The sequence below is a fragment of the Callorhinchus milii genome, unplaced genomic scaffold (genome assembly GCF_018977255.1).
Source record: "Callorhinchus milii isolate IMCB2004 unplaced genomic scaffold, IMCB_Cmil_1.0 Scaffold7, whole genome shotgun sequence".
Lineage (NCBI taxonomy): Eukaryota > Metazoa > Chordata > Chondrichthyes > Chimaeriformes > Callorhinchidae > Callorhinchus > Callorhinchus milii.
Window position 1 is genome coordinate 5982049 of NW_024704748.1, and position 22020 is coordinate 6004068.

General features: G+C 48.9%; 2 protein-coding genes across 2 annotated transcripts; both read left to right on the plus strand.

Annotated features, from left to right (window-relative positions):
- Window positions 1–1603: 1603 nt before the first annotated feature.
- On the plus strand, window positions 1604–7700 carry dydc2 (DPY30 domain containing 2). The gene is made up of 6 exons (XM_007904565.1): window positions 1604–1657; window positions 3387–3563; window positions 4783–4902; window positions 5827–5961; window positions 7039–7152; window positions 7542–7700. Exons 2-6 carry the CDS (start codon window positions 3417–3419, stop codon window positions 7626–7628), a joined length of 603 nt encoding a protein of 200 aa, XP_007902756.1. The 5' UTR covers window positions 1604–1657; window positions 3387–3416; the 3' UTR covers window positions 7629–7700.
- A 1469-nt stretch (window positions 7701–9169) lies between these two features.
- prxl2a (peroxiredoxin like 2A) lies at window positions 9170–21565 on the plus strand. The gene is made up of 6 exons (XM_042337002.1): window positions 9170–9291; window positions 18358–18531; window positions 19119–19210; window positions 20013–20153; window positions 20453–20617; window positions 21202–21565. Exons 2-6 carry the CDS (start codon window positions 18360–18362, stop codon window positions 21304–21306), a joined length of 675 nt encoding a protein of 224 aa, XP_042192936.1. The 5' UTR covers window positions 9170–9291; window positions 18358–18359; the 3' UTR covers window positions 21307–21565.
- Window positions 21566–22020: the final 455 nt, after the last annotated feature.

Genomic DNA, 22020 nt, shown 5'->3' on the forward strand with positions numbered 1-22020 from the left:
TAAGATGTTAAAGGTCCTGAACACTTGTTAAAAATCCCAAAGGGCTATTCAAAAGAGAAAGAAGTTTCTCTCTCCTGGTATCCTGGCCGACAAACCCCCAAATAAAATTCATCATTCACTTCATGGCGACATTGTTTGTGGAACATTGCTGTGTGCAAATTGGATGTTGCATTCACCTACAAATACACAGTCACTACACTTTACAGAGTCCTGTAGCTCAGTGGTTAGAGGACTTGCTTTGCAAGCGAGAGATCTGAGTTAATTCCAGGCAGAGGGCGAAACCTTGGACAAGTTTTATGGAGTCCTGTAACTCAGTGGTTAGAGCTCTCGCCTCACAAGCAGGATAAAATGTTGGACAAGTTTCCTTACTCCACACGGCTTTATTTACCGAGCAGTAAGTAGGAACCCGGTTGTTAGTCAATTGGTGGATCGCATTTCTGGGGATAATAATTGCTTTTTTAAAAAAATTGGTCACTTCAAACCATGACTGTTTGTGGGACACTGTTGTGGGCAATTAGCTGCCGTGTTTCTCTTCACACATCCATTTATAGAGTCTTGTAGCTCAGTGGTTAGAGCACTCACCTCGCAAGGGAGAGACCTGGGTTCAATTCCCAGCAGAGCAAAATCTTGGGCAAGTTTCCTTAATCCTGATAATAATCCCTCAAGAAAAAAAAACCCAATAATAAAATCGTCACTTCAATCTATGACTGTTTGTGGGACACTGCTGTGCGCAATTGGCTTAACAGTATATTCTGTGAAGCGCTTTGAGACGTCTAGAAGATGTGAAAAGCGCTATATCCAATGCAAGGATTATTATTATTTATTATTATTATTTGCCTCGCTTTCACTCTCCCCGCTTTAAACCCTGTTTCAAAAGAAAAAAAGTCTCTCTGAACAGCACTCTCCGATTTCCCCCTCTTGTCCTCCTATCTTCTTTTGCGACACGTCTCGAGACATCGACCGCGGGTGGATTGCCGCTACGGTAAGTGATGATAATGATCATCTTTGCATTTGATATTAGCATCTTGGAGTCCTGTAGCTCAGTGGTTAGAGCACTCGCTTTGCAAGTGAGAGACCTGAGTTCAATTCCAGGCAGAGGGCGAAAACCTTGGGCAAGTTTCCTCACTCCACACAGAGCCTAATAATAATCCCTCCAAAAACCCAAAACAATAATAAATTGGTCATTTTCAATCCACGACTGTTTGTGGGACATGCTGTGCGCAATTGGCTGCCGCGTTCGCCCACAAATATACAGTCAATTCACTTTACAGTGTGTTCTGTGAAGCGCTTTGGGACGTCCTCCCGACGTGAAAAGCGCTATATCAAATGCAAGGATTATTATTATTATTATCTACTGCCATCAAGAAAGTCTGGCGCTGGGACCGCACCTAAACATGGTCTCCCAGCAGAGGTCTGGCCATGAGCCAGGGAACCGGGGCTGATTTCTCCCTCCATAACCCCAGGAAGGATTCAGACCAATTTGCAGCCCTGGATCTCAGCTTCTGGAGGAAGAAGCCTTTGGTCACCACTGACCCACCAGCACCAAACTGGCCCCGGAACCTTTGGGCGCCGCCAGGGGGCGACGGAGGGTCGGACCGCTTCCGGAACGCCCTGCGGTTGCCAGGAGACGGGGAGACGCTGAGCCGCCAACCACCAGGTGAGAGGCACAGACACACACACTGACCCTCACACTGACCCTCACACACACTGACCCTCACACACACACACCACACACACACTGACCCTCACACACACACACACTGACCCTCACACACACACACACTGACCCTCACACTGACCCTCACACACACTGACCCTCACACACACACACACACACACACACACACACTGACCCTCACACACACACACACTGACCCTCACACACACACACACACACACACTGACCCTCACACTGACCCTCTCACACACACACACTGACCCTCACACTGACCCTCACACTGACCCTCACACTGACCCTCACACTGACACACACACTGACCCTCACACTGACCCTCACACACACACACACTGACCCTCACACTGACCCTCTCACACACACACACTGACCCTCACACACACACACACACACTGACCCTCACACACACACACTCACACTGACCCTCACACTGACCCTCACACACACTGACCCTCACACACACACACACACTGACCCTCACACACACACTGACCCTCACACACACACTGACCCTCACACTGACCCTCACACACCACACACACTGACCCTTACACACCACACACACTGACCCTTACACACCACACACACTGACCCTTACACACTGACCCTCACACACTGACCCTCACACTGACCCTCACACACACACACACACACACACACTGACCCTCACCAAACACACTGACCTCACACACCACTGATCCTCACATACTGCCCCTCACACACACACACACTGACCCTCACACACACACTGACCCTCACACACACACTGACCCTCACACACACACTGACCCTCACACTGACCCTCACACACACACACACACACACTGACCCTCACACACACACTCACACACTGATCCTCACATACTGCCCCTCACACACACACTCACACTGCCCCTCACACACACACACTGACCCTCACACACACACACTCACACACTGACCCTCACACTCACACACACACTGATCCTCACACACTGACTCTCACACACACACTCACACTGACCCTCACACAGACACTGACCCTCACACACACTCACACTGACTCTCACACACACACTGACCCTCACACACACACACTGACCCTCACACACACACTCACATTGACCCTCACACACACAGTCACATGTGTGATTTTCGCGATGTGAGAATTGCTGATAACATAATCCTTGCATTTGATATAGTGCCTAATCACGTTGTTGAGATATTTCAGTGCACTTCACAGAATATATATGTAGTGACTGTGAATTTTGCGGTCGAAAACCGGCAGCCAATTGCGCACAGCAGTGACCCACAAACAGTCGTGGATCGAGTGATCAATTTTTTATTTTGGGAGGAGGGATTATTACCCCCGAAAAACGATCCGCCAATCGACTAACAACCAAATGTTAGGTAAACAGTCGTGTGGACTAAGGGAACTTGCCTAAGGTTTTGCCTTGACCAGGAATCAAACCTCGACCCTCTCATTTGTGAGGTGAGCGCTCTAACCAATACACTACAGGACTCCGAACATGAATGGGGTTGATATTACTGTAAGATGAAGTGACTGTATTTTTTAGGCAAACTCAGCAGCCAATTTGTGCACAGTACAGTCAAACAGCCATGAAGTGAGTAATTAACCAATTTTATCTTGAGGATTGTTGGCCAGTTACGTGTGTGAAACCCTATAACTTCTCTCCTTTCACTTTGACAGCATTGGAGTGGCGAGGGCCCTTGGAGGAAGATGGATTCGAACTACCTGAGGAGAGTGCTGGGCAAGTGCCTGGCAGAGGGCCTGGCAGAGGTGGCAGTCAAACGGCCCGCAGACCCCATCGACTATCTGGCGCACTGGCTCTACAAATACAGGATCAACCTCAACATAGAGGAGAAGGTGAGCAGCCTCAGTCCCCATCTCACTTCACCGACATGTCCGCTCCCTCCACTCAGCAGGCACTGACCTGCTCCACATACACCGCCCTGCCCGCTCCATTATTGGCAGTCAGACCTGCAGCCTCTCTGCCCCCACCCTTTGGAACTCCATCCCACAGTCCCTTCGCCTCGCTCCCTCCCTTGCCTCCCTCAAGACCCTCCTTTTCAACTGCGCCTTCGGGTTACCCTCCTACCACACCCTTCCTGCCCTCTACTCCTCCTGATCCCAACCCCCACCTCGGGTGCAAAACCCTTATCGTTTAGCGCCTCGGGACGTCCTCCCCATGTGACAACCGCTGGGTAAGTGCAATGTTGTTGTTGGTGTTATAGTCGACCACACACTCCCAGAGCCTCAGCTCCCTTTATTTACAAACGTGCAAAATGATAGAAAAATCTTCAAGTCAGTAGTAAAATTGAGAGCAGGCTTTTCACAGTGCTGAGGACACGTCCAAATTCCGCATGATTTTACGGCAATGTTAAGGACAACGGTGTTCAGGCTGAGACCATTGGGATTTGGAGGCCTCTGGTCCCCGCATGCGGCCCGAGAAGTGACAGGTCACACTGCCTGTAGTCAGCGTTTCTGTACAACATCACATTGCCTGTACTCAGGATCTCACTGGACAGTGTCACATTACCTTCATTCAGGATGTTGCTCTGTACAGTGGCACACTGTCTCTATTCCTCTATTCATTGTTTTATACTTTCCGATGTCAGCACACCTTGCTCTGTTCAGTGTCATGCAGCATCGCCCCGTAGTGTAGCCCACTCGCCTCGCAAGTGAGAGGAACCGGGTTCAAATCCCAGGCCTAGCGAAACCTTAGGCAAGTTTCCTTACTCCACACCCTTCTGTTTACCTAGCAGTAAGTGGGAACCCAGTTGTTAGTCAACAACAACAACTTGCATTTATATAGCGCCTCTCACGCAGTGTGGCGTATCAGAGGACTTAGTCGATCGCAGATCGCTTTACGGGAATAATAATACCTCCACAAATCCACAACTGTTTGTGGGACACTGCTGTGTGCAGTTGGCTGCTGCGTTTCACCCACAAAATAAGCATTCAATCCACTTCACACTGTATCCTGTGAAGTTCTTTGAGACGTCCCAACGACGTGATAAGGTTCTATATCAAATGCAAGGATTATTATTGTTAATAATTATTAATAATTATTATTCCTCCTCAGAGAAAGCTGGAGAAAGTGGAGTTGGAGAAAGAGCAGTCCACTTTAGAGCTGAAGAAAGCCTATGAGGGAATGTTGAAAGATGAACAAGAGAGAATCGAGGAGGCGCATAAACAGAAGATGGTAACTAGCGAGGCTCTGACTGTACAAGCACTCTCACACCCTGGTGTGGCACACACACTCACACCCTGGTGTGGGTAGCTCACCAGACTGGTACAGAGGCTCTCGGGTTTTTCATTTGGCTTCGCACACACACGCGCGCATATATATATACACACACACACATATGTATATATATATACACACACACATACACATATATCCACACACACACACATACACACACACGTATATACACACACATACACACAGACACAGGTACACACAGATAGACAGGTACATATATACATACAGATATAAATAAACACACACATATGCACAAATGCAGACACACACACTGACAGATACACGTGGAGTCCTGTAGTTCAGTGGTTAGAGCACTCGCCTTGCAAGCGAGAGACCTGTGTTTAATTCTGGTAGGGTGAAATGTTGAGCAGGTTTCCTTACTCCACACTCCACACACCCCTGTTTACCTAGGAGTAAGGAGGAACCCGGTTGTTAGCCGATTGGCGCATCGCTTTTCTGGGGGGAATAATTTCTTCAAAAAAATAATAATAATAAAATTGGTCACTTCAATCCATGACTGTTTGTGGGTCACTGCTGTACCCAATTGGCTGCCACGTTTCGCCCACAAAATGTATAGTCAAATCACGTTACAGTATATTCTGTGAAGTGCTTTGAGATGTCTCGAAGATGTGATAAGGCACTATATCAAATGCAAGGATTATTATTATAATACACTCACACAGACACGCACACAAACACACACAGTTACATATATACACACATCCATACATACACTCTCACACAGACATGTAAATAGGCAAATACACACAGGCACGTAAATAAGTAAATACACACAGACACACAAACGCACATGATCTATATGATTCACACACATGTCTTTATGGCTTTCCATGCCCATAGCGTGAGGAGGAGGAGCGAAGGCAGCAGGAGGAGGAGAGGAGGAGGCAGGAGACAGAGGCAGCCCTGCTCGCTGCCCAGCTGGAACAAATAGAGGCCGAGAGACTGCAGGCTGAACAGGACAAGCTGGAGGCCGAGGTACAGAGCCCAGAGACTGAGCGCATTGTCCTGCCACCCCCTTACACTGCCCCACGCTCCGTTACCCTGTCACCCTCTCCTTACACTGAGTGTGTCAGTGGTAGTGCTCTCGCCTCTGAGTCAGAAGGTTGTGGGTTCAAGCCCCATGTCAGGACTTGATATCACACAGTCTAAGCTGACACTCCACTGCAGTGCTGGTGGGGTGTTGCATTGTCGGAGGTGCCTCCTTCGGATGAAACAATAATCCCATGACACTATTTGAAAAGAGAAGGGAGTTTCTCTCTCCTGGTGTCCTAGACAGCAACTGGTCATTTGTGTCAGGACTATTTGTTGCTGTACACAAATTGGCTGCAGTCTTTGCCTACCAAAACACAGTCACTGCAGTAAATCATTGTGAAGTGCTTTGACATGTTTCAACAGTATGATAAGACGCTGTATGGAGCCCGTAGCATAATGGTTAGAGCCCTCGCCTTGCCTTGCAAGCAGGAAGACTTGATTTCCGGACAAAGGGAAATTTTAGGTTTTTTAGCTTTGAAAGGATGGTCGAACCAGATTTGATTATAGCTTTCAAAAGGGAATTGGATAGGTTCTTAAAAAAGAACAATGTGCTGGGCTATGGGGTAAGAGCTGAGGAGTGGAACTAGTTCGTAGCTCTTTCAAAGAGCTGGCAGAGGCACGATGGGCCGAATGGCCTCCTTCTGTGCTGTAAGAATCTATGATAAGTTTCCTTACTCCATAAGCCTGTTTATCTGACAGTAAGAAGGAACTCGGTTGTTAGACGATTGTTGGATCACTTTCCAGAGGTAATAATCCGTTCAAAAATAATAATAATAATTAGATTACTCAATCCACGACTGTTTGTGGGACACTGCTGTGCGGAATTAGCCCAGCCACATGTTGCCAACAAATTACACAGTCAATTTCACGTTATATTATATCCTGTGAAGCGCTTTGAGCCGTCTCATTTTCTTCTCCTTCTCATTCTCCCTCTCTGGTTCTCTCTTTTGCTCCCTCTCTCTGTGACTGTGTCTCACTCCCTCTCTCAGTGACTGTCTTGCTCCCTCTCTCGCTCACCAGAAAGCAGCTGACCTGCTGCTACTGCAGCAAGTGCAGAACTTGGACCTCAAAGAGCTGGAGCCCATAGGCAGCAAGGAGATGGCGGTCATCCCTGACGAGGAGAATCCTGAGCAAGTGAGTCACAGGCTCACTATTGTAACCCTCTTCCCCCTCCACTTCACCAGTGTATCTCCCATTTCTTTCCTCTTCTCTCCTCATTTTCTCTCTCGTTCTTTCTCTTTCCCCTCTATAACTCTTCAATCTCTCTCTCCCTAGAGAGACTCCCTCACCAGTGTACTGTAATCACTGCCACCCTAACCCACATTCAACGGTGTACGTTGTGCGTTGTGGATTGTGTGTGTTGGGGTAGGTGGGGGTGGAGAGGGGTCAGGTTTTCCTGCTTTAAATCCCCCATTCGTGTGTGTGTGTGTGTGTGCTGGTGGGGCGGGGGGTGGGGGGCTGGATTGCGGGGGGGTGGTAGCTGGAGAAGCCATGGAGTTTTGCTGACTGTGACTGTCTGTTAGGTGCTGGAGGCCGAAGCTCTAGAAGGAATGACAGAATCTCAAGAGGTGAAGGCTGACGAGACAGAGGCCCCAGCCCCCGGGGACTGAGCCCCTCATACAGTTATCACAGCGACACAACACAGTTACAAACATTCTTATTAAACATCGTTTTCATTTTAATTAAAAACGTTTGGTCAACTTGCAAAATCTAAGCCAATTGGCCTGTGTCTGAGAGTGGTTCAAGCTGTTGTGTGACCAACCTTACTTGCCCACACACGCCCCCCCCCACACACACACACACACTTACACACGCTGTTTCACACACACACACACACTCGTGCACACACAGACACACATGCATACAAGCCTCGGCTTTTGCCAACTGTGCCCAATCCTCTGCTCAGCAGTTTGGTCAGTTAGGGTGTGTTTCTAGGGCACTGCTGTTGACAACACAGCCTATCCTAGCTCATCGGCAGGACTTGGAAGGGCACTGGGAACAGGGAATCCTCCCTCTCAGCTCCTATTAACCCTGCAAGCCAAAGCCCTAACGGGTAGGGTGGTCCTAACTGGACAAGCAGTGGGAAAGCTTGCCAGACAGTTCTCACAATATAATAATAATAATAATCCTTGCATTTGATATAGTGCTTTTTACGTCTTCTAGAAGTCTCAATGTGCTTCACAGAATATGCTGTAAAGTGAATGGCAAGCTATGTACTTTTAGCTGGTTAGACTCCAGGAGTTACCCCAACGCACACTCTGGGATCCCAACCTGCGCATAATAATTTCCGGAATTAGGTAAGCGAGATGCATCCCTCCAGGGAGAGAGTGAGCATTCCACTCCAACAGCCTATCTCTGGAATTTCCATGTGTAGGTGGGAATCATGGAATTCTCAGCTTGGTTTGGAGACTGTTAAGCAGGTGTCAGACACCCGGCTGAACAAAATAAATGATCCTGTGACAGTGTGTATTCCATTGCAGACCCGGAAATTACCACGACACACACGTTGTCGTTTAGGAGATAATTAGGAGGAGTCCTGTAGCTCTCAGTGGTTAGAGCACTCGGCTTGCAAGCGAGACACCCTGGGTTCAATTCCCGACAGGGCGAAACCTTGGGCAAGTTTCCTTACTCCACACAGAGCCTAATAATAATCCCTCCGAAACAAAAAGAATAATAAATTGGTCATTTTCGATCCACGACTGTTTGTGGGACACTGCTGCGCGCAATTGGCTGCCGCGTTTCGCCCACAAACATACAGTCAATTCACTTTACAGTATATTCTGTGAAGCGCTTTGGGACGTCGAGAAGAAAAGCGCTATATCAAATGCAAGGATTATTATTATTATTATTATTATTATAATTAATCACAATGATGGGTTTCCCTATGTGTCGGGCTGACCGATAAAAGCTTTTTTAATGGACTTTGCGGGGCATTGCGCTGCGTGAGTCTGTGCTGTGTGATTGGATGTGTGTGAGTGTGTGTGTGTGTGTGAGACAGACTGGCACAACTGTGCTGTGTGATTGGATGTGTGCGTGTGCGTGTGTGTGTGTGACAGACTGGTGCAACTGTACTGTGTGATTGGCTGCGTGTGTGAGGCGGTATGATTGTGCTGTGCTGTGTCTGTACTGTGTTGTGTGATTGGCCGTGTGTGTGTGTGTGTGCGTGAGACAGTCTGGCACAGCTGAGCTGGGGGCGGGCTGTGCTCACTGCACTAAAGCCGCTGCTGGTTGTGTGGTTGTGCTGTGTCACTGGAGCTGAGGAGCGCCAGGGTTGTGAGTATCTTGGCTTCGCCCTGTACACCACACACCACACACACACTCGCCTCTTGTCCCTACACAGACAAACACGCAGACAGATAGACAGACGAGAGAGAGAGAGAGAGAGACACGCACACACACATATACACACAGACACACCATTCACCATGAGGGAGACGCACACACCCGCACACCCTGGGAGAGAAAGACACAGAGGACACACAGACTTAAGAGAGAGACAGACCAACACACACACTGAGGGAGACGTAGATATATATGAGAGCAACAGCCACAAGCCCCAGTCTCTCCTCCTTGTAGCTCACCCACAGCTCAGCTCTGCCCGAGGCCTGGCTGATGCATTTGACTTGAGTGGGGGACAATTGTGCGAGTGTTGGTGTGTAAGTGCCTGAGTCGTCTCGTGTGAGTGGCGCCCACCTTAGCGAGCTCAGCGGTTAGAGAGCTCGCCTCGCAAGCGAGGCCCTGGGTCCGATTCCCGGGCAGTGCGATACGTCCACAGGCCTCTGTTTTCCCAGCAGTAACTAGCAAGCCGGTTGTTAGTCAATTGGGGGATCGCTTTTTCGGGGGTAGTAATCCCTTCCAAAAAAATCCACGACTGTTTGTGGGACAGTCGTATGATAATTGTCTGCCGCTTTTCGCCCACAAAATATACAGTCAATTCACTTTACAGTGTGTCCTGCAAAGGGCTTTTGAGAAGTCTCGACGACATGATAAGGTGCCATATCAAATGCAATGGTTATTATGTAGCGAGGGATACACACACACACACACACACAGACAGAGACACAGATATTCACCATGAAGGAGAGACATACACACTCACACGAGACAGACAGAGAGAAAGACAGACACAGAGAGAGAGTGAGAGAATGACACACACAGGCAAGGAGAGAGGGGGCACACACAAACCAGTGACGGACGCAAACAAGAGAGGCACACACAGATACTGACAGACACACAGATGTGAAAGAGAGGCGAATACAGACAGGCACAAAGAGGGACACACACACTTGCGTTGAGAGAGACAGACATGCAGGGCGAGGGACACACACACACACACACACACACACAGGCATTGAGTGAGAGAGACAAACAGACTGACACTGTGAGGGGCAAACACTGAGAGAGAGACACACACACATGCACACACACACAAAGAGACACTGTGTGTGAGAGAGAGAGAGAGACATATACAGACTGACAATGACAGAGAGAGACACACATTGCCCACACGCGGGTCCATACAGCACTCGGCACAGCTATACCCTGTGATTTGTCCTCTGTGTTTGTTTGTTTAATCTCCAAGATGATACATGTGTGAAGGATGTTATATAAATGCAAGCTAATGTCGATCGTCCTAGGAAAGTGCAGTCTCTCTTTGTGTGGGGGAATAACCTGCTTACTGAATTCCGGAGAATATTAGACTCGGGCTGGCAAGAGCTGAGGCTTGGGGACCCCAGACTGTGTGTTGGGGCAACTGCTGGAGTTTAACCGCTAAAACCACATAGCTTACCATTGTTATCACTGTCTGACAAGCTATCCCGCTGTTTGTCCAGCAAGGATCACCTTTCCCGTTAGAGTTTTGACTTGCAGGGCTAACAGGAGCCGAGCGTGAGGATTCCCTGCTCCCAAGTCCTGCTGATGAGCCAGGCCGGACTGTGCCCTGAAATACTGCGTACCCTCCTGGCTCGGGAACTGGAATAAGACCCTCAGAGGGCTGACTTGTTTCTCACATTCCATTGACCAACGGGTTACCTCGGAGCAGGTTCAGTTCCAAGGAAATCTTGTTTACCTTCCCTCTCCCCCGCCCCGCAAAAGATGGACATTCCTGTCAGAACCATCTAATCTCTCCTTCCAGAATACCCTGTTCCACCCCATCACAGCATCAAGCTGTTTTACAGATAACTATAAATAACTGGTCTCAATCATACTTCCTGGGAACATGTGCTGCTGATTAATCACACTCTGGGGAAATAAAAAATTCCTGGTGTGTGTGTGTGTGTTGAAATTGCTAGTTCTGTTAGCGGGGGTAGTGGAGTGTGGGTTGGTCAGCCGAGTGTCTTGACACGTGCTGAAACCCATCACCGCGCTTAAAAAGTATCCAAACCTAAATGACAATTCCATGCATCCCACCGACACATGGAAATTCCAGAGACAGATTGTTACATAAAATAATAATAGACGCTTCGGTGTATCTGAATGTCCTGCTGTGGGTTTGCGTTCTCAGTGATGTTTAGAATCTTAATTCTGCAAGATCCCCTCTGAAATGATTTTTTTCACACCCTGCAAACTCTGGGGTCCCCAATCCTTGTCTCTTGCCAACCTGTGCCTAATATGTTTGTGGAATTAGGGAAGCAGGATGCTTCCCTCCAGGGAGAGAGTGTGTATTCCATTCCGACAATCTATCTGTGGGAATTCTGCATGTGTCAAATGCAGCCNAAAAATAAATTGCTGGCTCGGTCAATAGCGCTCTCGTCTCCCAGTCAGAAGGTTGTGGGTTCAAGCCCTACGTCGGGACTTTGAGCTCCCAGTCCAGGCTGATGTTCCAGCGCTATGTTCGGGGAGTGCTGTATTGTTAAAGCTCATGTTAGCATTGGTGGCAGTGAAATGGAAATGTTCTTTATTACACACAATGGTTGGAATGTGAAACCGGTTGAAGCAGTCTCACAAAATGGAAATAGACACTTGGGAAAAGAAGGACTATCAAAGGGCGCAGGGGAAGCGGGTGGGAGAGAGAGATTAGACTAGGCAGCTCGTGTAGAGATGAACAACTAGGTTGTTTGTACAGACTTGAGAGAGAGAGAGAGAGAGAGAGACAAACACACATTGAGGGAGACACAGATATATATGAGAGCAACAGCCATAATAACCTGTGGTTATGATGATGAGAATAATAATCCTTGTCTTTGACAAAGCACCACAGCGTCTCAAAAATGTTCATGAGATTTACTGTAAAGTGTAGCGACTGTGTGTTTTACAGGTGAACGCGGCAGTCAATGTGTGCAAAGCAACGTCCCACCAACAATCCCTCATCCCTCAGATATGATTGATCACTGATTCCATGGCTGTTTGTGGGACATTTCTGTGGGTAATTTGGCTGCCACATTTGCTTACAAAATGCACGGTCACTACACTGTACAGTAAATCCTGTAAAGCGCTTTGAGACATCCTCCCGATGTGAAAAGTATCAAACTATCTGTGCCCATTGCAGCTATGCTTGCAACCAAAGGATCCAACATGGAATGTAGATTTCAATATTATTACACTTTATATTATTATTATATTTTATATTATTATACATTGTATTGGATTATTGTACTTTATGTAACAATAGGAGATCCTCCAAAATGCCTATGGTTTTCTCTGTCACTACTTTGTTGCAGAAAATATTAGTACCGATGTATCTCTCCAGAAAGGTGTTTGATTTCCTCTGTCACTACTTTGTTGCAGAAAATATTAGTACCGATGTATCTCTCCAGAAAGGTGTTTGATTTCCTCTGTCACTACTTTGTTGCAGAAAATATTAGTACAGATGTATCTTTCCAGAAAGGTGTTTGATTTCCTCTGTCACTACTTTGTTGCAGAAAATATTAGTACCAATGTATCTCTCCAGAAAGGTGTTTGATTTCCTCTGTCACTACTTTGTTGCAGAATATATTGGTATAGATGTATCTCTCCAGAAAGCTGCTTGATTTCCTCTGTCGTTACTTTGTTGCATGCACACTTCATATTTTGGGGCTTAATTCAAGCATTTTTTAAATATAGCTCATCAACGATAGGAGATGGCCGAAAAAAAATAATCTCGTGACCCTCGCACATGCAAGACCTTTCTGATGAGGTATAAAGCATGTCTCTATGTCAATCATTTATTGAGGTCTTGGCTGATATACACAGACACACACAGACACATACATTGTTGTTTTATTAGTACAGATGTAAGGATTAATATTACAAAAGCAATTGTATTTGGAGGATTGTCAGCCAGGACACCGGGGGCGGCGGGGTGGGGGCGGAGAGAGAGAGAGAGAGAAACTCTCTTCTCTTTTCCATGGGATCTTTAACATCCACCTAAACAGACAGACGGGAGCTTGTTCTATGATATTATTATTATTGTTATCATTATTATTATAAACAGACAGACTGGAGCTCGATTTAGTGTCTCATTCAAAGGCCGGCACCTCCGACAATGCAACACCCCACCCCAGCACTTCACTGGGTGTCAGCCTAGAGAGTGAGCTCAGGTAGGGAGTGCCAGGGCGTAAAGGGATTTGTAGACCTTCAGCTTGAACCCAAAACCTTTTGACTCAGAGAGAGCACAAGTTGACTGAGCTGGGCCGACACCTGAACATCAGGGACACAGATGTGAAAACTGTTATGGGTGGGGGGAGCGTTCAGGGTGGAGCGTTCATGGGGTGGAGCGTTCGGGGTGGTTTCGAGAAACGTTTATATATCGTAAAACTGCTGATGGAAGGCACGTCCTTGAGACCTCAGCAGAGCAACGTGTTCCCAGTTTGATAAGATTGTCCCTCGTCTGACGCGGATGTAAATTGGGAAACAGCTCTGAGTCTGGCCAGGCTCCCAAAACAGGGTGTCTGCTATCCTCTGTGTGGGGATGTGGGGGTATGTGTGTGGACAGGCTGCTCCGTGTGTGTGGGGGGTGTTGGACAGACCGCTGTATGTGTGTGCTGGTGTGGGTGGGTGTGTGGCACAGCTTAGCTCCCGAGGCAGCGGAACGAACAGCAAATCCTTTTGTAATGATCTGAAATTCCCTGCCTCATTGGCTGAAGGTGGGGAAATAACGCTGTAAAAAATATTTTGTTCACCTTTCCTCTAATTCTGCATGTGATTAGCTTCCACTCTCCCCCTCACACACCCACTGCCGCCCCTCCCCTCCACACACTCAGGAATCACACTCGACGGAACTCTGAGGTGAGGTTTTTAAAGCCCTTTCACCTTGAAAGCCCTCCACGGCCTTGCGATCCAGCTACCTCTGCGAACCCACTAACCTTTGCCAACCTGTCCACTGCCTTTGCTCTTCAGGCATTGACCTGCTCCCATTTCCCCTCCGCACTGCCCCCTCTACCGTCGTCAGGTTCAGGCTTCAACCTCTCTGCCCCCATCCCGGAGCCACTCCGTTCAATTGCCTCCTTCAAGGCCCCGTCTCAAGACCTTCCTCTTCGACTGCGCTTTTGCTCACCTTCCCTCCTGCACTCTCCATGCCCTCTACCCCTGCTGATCCTAACCCCCAGCTCGGGTGCAAACCCATCATTGTCCAGAGCCTTGCGGCAGGACATCCTCTGGTGATACGTGATACGATGCAGTTATTAAATGCAAAGATTATTATTAAATTGTTGTTTTCTCTCCCCGATGTACAACCCCAATTTATAAACGCCTTACGTTTGCTGAAAATAAACCTTGAAAATCAGATGCCCTACATGTAGGTCACCGAAATACATAAAAGAATCTTATAATCAAATTTATTCTCAACACCAGAGAGTACACGCAACCTCCCCCTCTCCCTCCCCATCATCAGAAAATACTGACACGGGCTGGTTTATTTTGTAGGTCAACGCGGTGGCCAATTTGGGCTCAGCAGTGACCTACAAACAGCCATGATTTTAATCATCAACTTTTCTCTCCCTGGCTGGAGAGGCAAAACTCTCGCCGGCTGTAGATTTGTCTGTCTCCAGTTCCCACTTATTCAATGGCGTTCTTCCTGTTGATGTCAGCTGTATGGAGTGTTGTCGGTTTTTATTTTTTCGTATTTTAGTTTTTCACGGAGAATGTCGACGTTCATTTTGAGGAGTCCTGTAGTGTAGTGATTAGCATGCTCGCCTCGCAGGCAAGAGGATCTGGGTTCGATTCCCGGGTGGGGTGAAACCTTAGGCAAGTTTCCTTTACCTCATACGCCTGTTTATCTAGCAGTAAGTAGCAACCCAGTTGTTAGTCATTGGGGATCGCTTTCTGGTAATAATCCCTTCAAAACAAAAACTGTTGGTCACTCAATCCACCACTGTTTGTGAGACATTGCCTATGCACAATTGACTGCCTTGTTTTGTCCACAAAATACAGTAAGTTCACTTTACAATATATTTAAATCGCTTTGAGACATCTCAATGACGTGATAATGTGTTATATCAAATGCAAGGATTATTTTTATAAAAGCTCAAGACCCGATTAGCCGTTTTATATCTTACTTACGTATGCAGTTACTTTTAGTGATTTGTGTCTCTGAGTCCCCAGATCCCTTTGCTCCTCTGCTCTTCTTAGGTTTTACTATCTAGCCTATAGACAACTTCTTTATTTTTCCTGCCGAAGTGAGTTACTTCTCATTTTCTTACATTAAACTTGTTTTGGCATCTGTCTGCCCATTCTGCTAGCCTGGTTATGTCTTCCCTCGCCCCTCAGTCATCTGCAAATCCACATCGTTGATGATGTGGTGAACAGTAGTGGTCCTAACATGGCTCTCTGAGGAACACCACTTCCTACCTCTTGCCAGTCTGAGAAGATGTCCTTAACTTCTACCCTTTGCTGTCAGTTTCCTAACCATTCCTTAAACCATTCTGCTACCTCGCACGATTCCATATGCCCTGATTTTAGTCATGAGGGTCTTATTTGGCACTTTATTAGGCCTCTTTGATAATCCAGGTCCACTACATCCTCTGCATTTCCCTCGTCTACTTTATCAATTACAATTTCAAAGAATTCAGTAAGTTCTATGACTCAACTGATTTGACTATCCAGCTGAGCATTCTGTTTTTCTTGTTTATTTCTGCCGCACATAGTTTGCATATGGTGAGAGATAGTCAGCTTCCCACCACCCCCTACTTGGCAGGTCCTGCCCCATTGAGGGAGTCTGTATCTCCTGTGTACAGGACTTTGCAGTTCCCTTTACTGAGCCATTGGGTGTTCCTCTGTGAACATAGATCTGTGTGGTTGAGGAGAGGCCAGGCAGTCGCCTCTCCTACTGATAACTAACCTCCTGTTATCTGTCTGCTCCCTGTTGACTGTCTCTGGATGTTTGTTTGGTAAAGCAGCCAGCCTCAGGGGCAATGCTCTCTCTCCCCTTCTTATACACTGCACGGACTGTCTGCTCTCCGTCTGTGCCTGTGTGTCTGCTCTCCGTCTGTGCCTGTGTGTCTGCTCTCCGTCTGTGCCTGTGTGTCTGCTCTTTGTCTGCGCCTGTGTCTCTGTACCAGTATCTCTGTGCCTGTGTCTCATATCCTTCTCAACACCCAGCCTGACCACGTCTGTGGCTGACGGTCATCATCAGCTGCTGTAGATGTGAGATTTATATTCAGCACAAAACATGTGAAGGCACTTCCCACCCCCCCACCCCTTTGCTTTCAAGGCTGTCACCCACTGCACATCTAGGACCTTTTTTTAATGTTTTTATTTTTTGCCGATTTTCCAATTTCCCCTCGAAAATCCTACCTCGCTTCGTGCTGGGGACGCCCAGCTCCACAGGCTCCCTCCCTCCGTCGTCGTAATCATCCTCGCATTTGGTACAGCACCTTATCACATCGTTGAGATGTCTCAAAGCACTTGACAGGATATACTGTAAAGTGGAGTGACTGCGTATTCTGTGAGTGAAACGCGGCAGCCAGTTTGCGCACAGCAGTCTCCCACAAACAGCCATGGAGTAAGCGACCCAATTTTATTTGGGGGATTGTTGGCCGGGCCACCGGGAGAGCGAAACTCTCTTCTCTTTTCGAATAGTGTCATGGGACCTTTAATGCCCACCTGAACAGATGGATCCTCGGTTTAACATCTCATCTGAGGGATTATTGTTCACATGTGAGACCGGATAGGGAGCGGCAGGGGTCGGAGGGGGGGCTAGAGGGGAGGAAGGTGTCAGCTGGGTGGATGGGGTTGGTCTCAAAGTCCAAATGCTATCCGCAGCCACGTGCATATAAACACAATCCCACACCCGCGCACACACCTGCCAGTGTGCGAGGGGGGAAGTGGACAGTGAGCGGGAGCCCTGGCTGATTACCCCCTCCCTCGTCCTCACCCAGGGCCACTGTCGGCAGCTGGAGCCCTGACCCAGATCAACAACTCAGACTAGATAATCCACTGCAATATTTATCTCCATTGCTGCACAGCCGATGCCTTTTCCCTCGCGGCCACTGGGAGGTGCCTAATCCCAGGCTTTCTGCTTGCGGCAGGTGGGATCTGGTCCCACAGTCTCCAGCCTTGCTGAACAGTGTACAGGAAACTCAACAAGGCTGGGTGTGTACGTTTGTGTATATTTGTGTGTGTGTGTGTGTATATGTTCCTCTGTGTGCTTGAAGACTGGGTTCACAGGCTGTGCACTCAGAGACTGAGCGCACAACAACTTGTTTTTACATAGCGCTCCCAGCACAGGGTATCATCTCGGGGCAATGAGAAGAGGGGGAATGAGGGGGGAGAATGGAAGACGGGGGAAGTGAGGGGAGATAGAGAGAAATGGGCTGAGCAGTGTTGTTTGTGGTGGTTGGACCAATATTCAGATGCAAATCACTCTCCTCCACTTCCGTGTGCAAACCATCACCGGCAGCTGCCACAACCTCGGCACTGTCGGTGAATTTACACACGGAGAGAGCCGAGGACTGGGTGCTGCCAGGACGGGGACAGGTAATGGTGGGGAGCAAGGTGTCAGGTTTGCTGGTAACTGCGCCAGGCAGGCTGTCGCCACACTATCAGGTCCATCTATCTACTCTCTGAGGGGTGTGTTTCCACCCAGTCAGCGTGTGTTTGCGGAGCTGAGATAATGATGGTAGAACTCACATTTGATCTCACTTCTATATCGCCCGAACTATAATGTCTCCAAGAGCATCATCACAGCAATTGCTGAGAAGTGCAGGAACTGTATTTTGAGAGCAAACTTGATAAAAAAGGACGGCACCTCCGACAATCCTGTGCTCCCCCCAGTACTGCATTGGAGCGTCAGCTTAGACTATGTGATTCCAAGTCCCAAAGTGGAGCTTGAACCCACAACCTTCTGATTTTGAGGCCAGAGAACGAGTGGCTGAGCCAGGCAGAGGATGTGCAAGGAGTGACTAACCCTGTGGTGTGTTACAGGGATGTGGATTGAAGTCGGAGGTTGGAGTATGGGACTCTGGTCTCTGGGATTAGGAGCGTTAGGTGCGGCCTTTGCTGGTATCCTCCTTGCAAACACAGACCTGCTGCTGCCCAAGGCACAGAGGGCAATGCTGGCAGCCCTCTCCGCGGCGGAGCTGAGGACTCTGGACGGAGGTAGGTTCATGGTCAGTGGGGGCTGCAGTCCTCACTGCGGGCTTCCTCAGTGTTGGAATCGAGTAAAGCTTATCTGTCCTGTTGTATCTTACCTTGACTGCCTTATTCACAGCGTGGCCAGCCCTAAGCACGTAATTGTCAGGGGAAACTGATAACACATCACAAAGCTGTCTGATCTCCACATAGATAGCTTTCCCTCTCTTTCCTCGCTCTCATTTCCCTATCTCTCTTTTCTCTCTCTCTCTCACCATCAGTCTCTTTGGCCATGCGATTTCACATCACCTTATCCTGCAAAACTATTCTGTCTTACAGTTTGAACAGATGTAGAGTTTGGAAAATTTCTTGAATCCCTTCTTGATTTGGAAACTGATCTGCGGTGTCCGTGTGAGTGCGTGTGTCTGTGTGTGCGAGTTTCTGTGTGTGTGAGTGACTGTGTGTGTCTGTGTGAGTGAGTGTGCGCGTGTGTCTATGTGCGTGTGAGTGTCTGTATGTGTGTGTGTGTGTGTGTGAGTGACTGTGCGGGTGAGACTGTGTTGTGCCTGTGTGTACGAGTGATTGTGTAACCTCTCTGTATCCTGTATCAACAGAAAACCGGACATTCCGGGCCAGTGAGCTGTGGGCTGGGAGAGGAGCCGTCATCATGGCGGTCAGGAGACCAGGATGATTTTTGTGCAGAGAGGTACAACCTCCCCCTGCCCCCACCCTCCCCCCCACTGTCCCCCCACTCCTGTCCACCCCACGTTGGGACTCAGAATCATGTAGTCCGCAGCTGACACTCCAGTGCAGGGGGAGCCTTGCATCGTCGCAGGTGACATCCTTTTGATGAGACATTCGACTGAAGTCCCGTCTTCCTGTTCAGGTGGATGTTAAAGGTCCCATGGGGCACTATTCGAAAAGAGAAGGGGGTTTCTCTCCCGGTGTCCTGGCCAACAATCTCCACCCCCCCCCCCCCCACCCACCCACCACCAGGGCTATGGGGTAAGAGTGGGACTAGTTGGATAGCTCTTTCAAATAGCCAACACAGCCACGATGCGCTGAATGACCTCCTTCTGTCCTGTAAGATTCTACGATTCTGAATAAAACTGGTCACTCAATCCACGACTGATTGTGGATCACTGATGTGCGCAATTGCAATTAGCTGCCACGGATCGCACACAGAATACAGTCACTCCAGTTTAAGGGTTTGGGTTCAGTGTGGTGATGGTGTTCTTGATCCGTGAAAAATAATGAACTTTCCCTCTCCCGACCCCCCCACCCCCCACCCTAGGGTCGATCCCTGGGACAGTGATAGGCTGTGGGTTACTGTGCATTGCTCTCACAACAAGAGTGACTGAATGGGATTGTCTCTCTATCTCTCTCCCCTCTTTCTCTTGCTCTCCCTCCAACTTTCTCTCTCTCCCTCTGCTCTCTTCCCCCATTATCTCTCTTCCCCCACCCTTCTCTCTCTCTCTCCTTCTCCTCTTCCCCCACTCCCTCGGTAGGAGGCGGCAGCGCTCTCCTCTCTGCGCCCAAGCCTGGCACAGCTGGGGGTGCCGCTCTGTGCGGTGGTGAAAGAGGACGTGAGGGACGAGATCAAGAACTTTCAGCCATTTTTTGAAGGAGAAATTTATCTCGATCAGCAGGCGAGTGTGTGTGTGGGGGGTGGAGGGGGCTCTCTCACTCTGTCTCTGTCTGTTACACACTCTCTCATTCTCTCTGTTTTTCTCTGTCTCTCAGTCTCTGTCACCCACTCACACTATCTCTCTCTTTGCGTCTGTGTCTCTTTTTTCTGTCTGTCCCCCTGAGTCTGTCTCACTCTCTCTGTCGGTCTCGTCTCCCTCTCTCTGCGTGTCTGTGTCTCTTTCTCTCTGTCTGTCTCTCTCCCTATGTGCCTGTCTGCGTGTCCGTGTCTCTCTCTCTCTGACTCTCTTTCCCTGTATAGATGTGTTTTTACGGGCCGGTCCAACGTCGGATGGGATTGTTGGGTTTCCTGCGGCTCAGTGTTTGGCAGAACTTCCTGCGAGCACGTCACCGTGGCTTTAGCGGCAACGTGGACGGTGAGGGCTACATCCTGGGTGGTGTGTTCGTCATCGGAGCCGGCGATCAGGTACATGGTAGGGGAGGGGCTCGCTGAACCCCCAGCCGGTCCTCTGTGCTGGTCTCTTGGTCTCCAGCCCCCTGTTCCTGAGCCAGGCGGGTCCGCAGTATTCCAGGGCGCTGCTGGTTACAGCACAGCTCAGACTGGCTCATCGGCAGGACTTGGAAAGGCAGACCAGTCACTGGGGGCAGGGAATCATCCCACTCAGCTCCTGTTAACCCTGCAAGCCAAAGCCCTAATGGCTAGGGTGGTCCAAGCTGGACAAGCAGCAGGAAAGCTTGCCAGATAGTGATGTCAATGGCAAGTTGTGTGGTTTAGCTGGTTAGATTCCAACAGTTGCCCCAACTCACACTCTGGGGTCCCCAAGCCTTGGGTCTTGCCAACCTGCGCCTCATGCTCTCCGTAATTAGGTAAACAGGATGTGTCCCTCCAGGGAGGGAGCGCGTATTCCATTCTAACAATCTGTCTCTGGGATTTCCACGTGTAGTTGGGATGCATGGAATTCACAGTTTGGTTTGGGTACTCTTAAGCACCGTGATGGGTTTCTGTTTGTGTCAGACACCCGGCTGACGGGTTTCTGTGTCTCTCCACAGGGCATCCTCCTGGAGCACCGGGAGAAGGAGTTCGGTGACGCTGTCAACCTCACGGCTGTGATGGAAGCTGCCGGCAAGATTTCCCCCCGGCAAAGCGCCGAATAAAGCCAGAGAGAGCGTCTGTCTTTCTGCCTGTGGCTGTGCCACCGCCAGCCAGTGAGATTCGCCGTGACTGAACCTTAGCACTGACACCCACCCTCGCCAGTTGTGCTGTATTAATGACAGTCTGACTTCAAACTCCCACGGGTCAGGCTCGATATCCACACGCACACAGGCCATAGGGCAAGGTGCTCGGGGCAGAGGAACTGGGCGCCCAGCCTGCTCCTAAACTGATAGAATCTCAATAAAGAATGTGAGTTGGAAACTCTGTGTCTGCTTGTGTTGTGGGTGTGCGTGTGTGTACACACACCTGTGTGTTGAGGCTCCACTATGTGTCAGTCTGGCTCTTGCCTCTTGAATCAGAATGTTGTGGTTCAACAACAACAACAACACCAACAACAACAAAATTACATTTATAGAGTGCCTTTCACGTCCGGAGGACGTCCCAAAGCGCTGGTTCAAACCCCACATCAGGACTTGGGGTCACGTAGTCTGAGCTGATGCTCCAATGTGTTGTGTTGTCGGAGGTGCTTTAAACCCAGGTCAAGTCTGCATGATCAGGTGCACGTTGCAAGATCCCACGGCACGATCACATCGTTGAGGTGTCTCAAAGCGCTTCACAAGATACACTGTAAAGTGGCGTGACTCTATTCTGTGAGCGACAGAAACCTGGCAGGCAATCACGCATAGCAACGTCCCACAAACATCCGATGGGAGTGA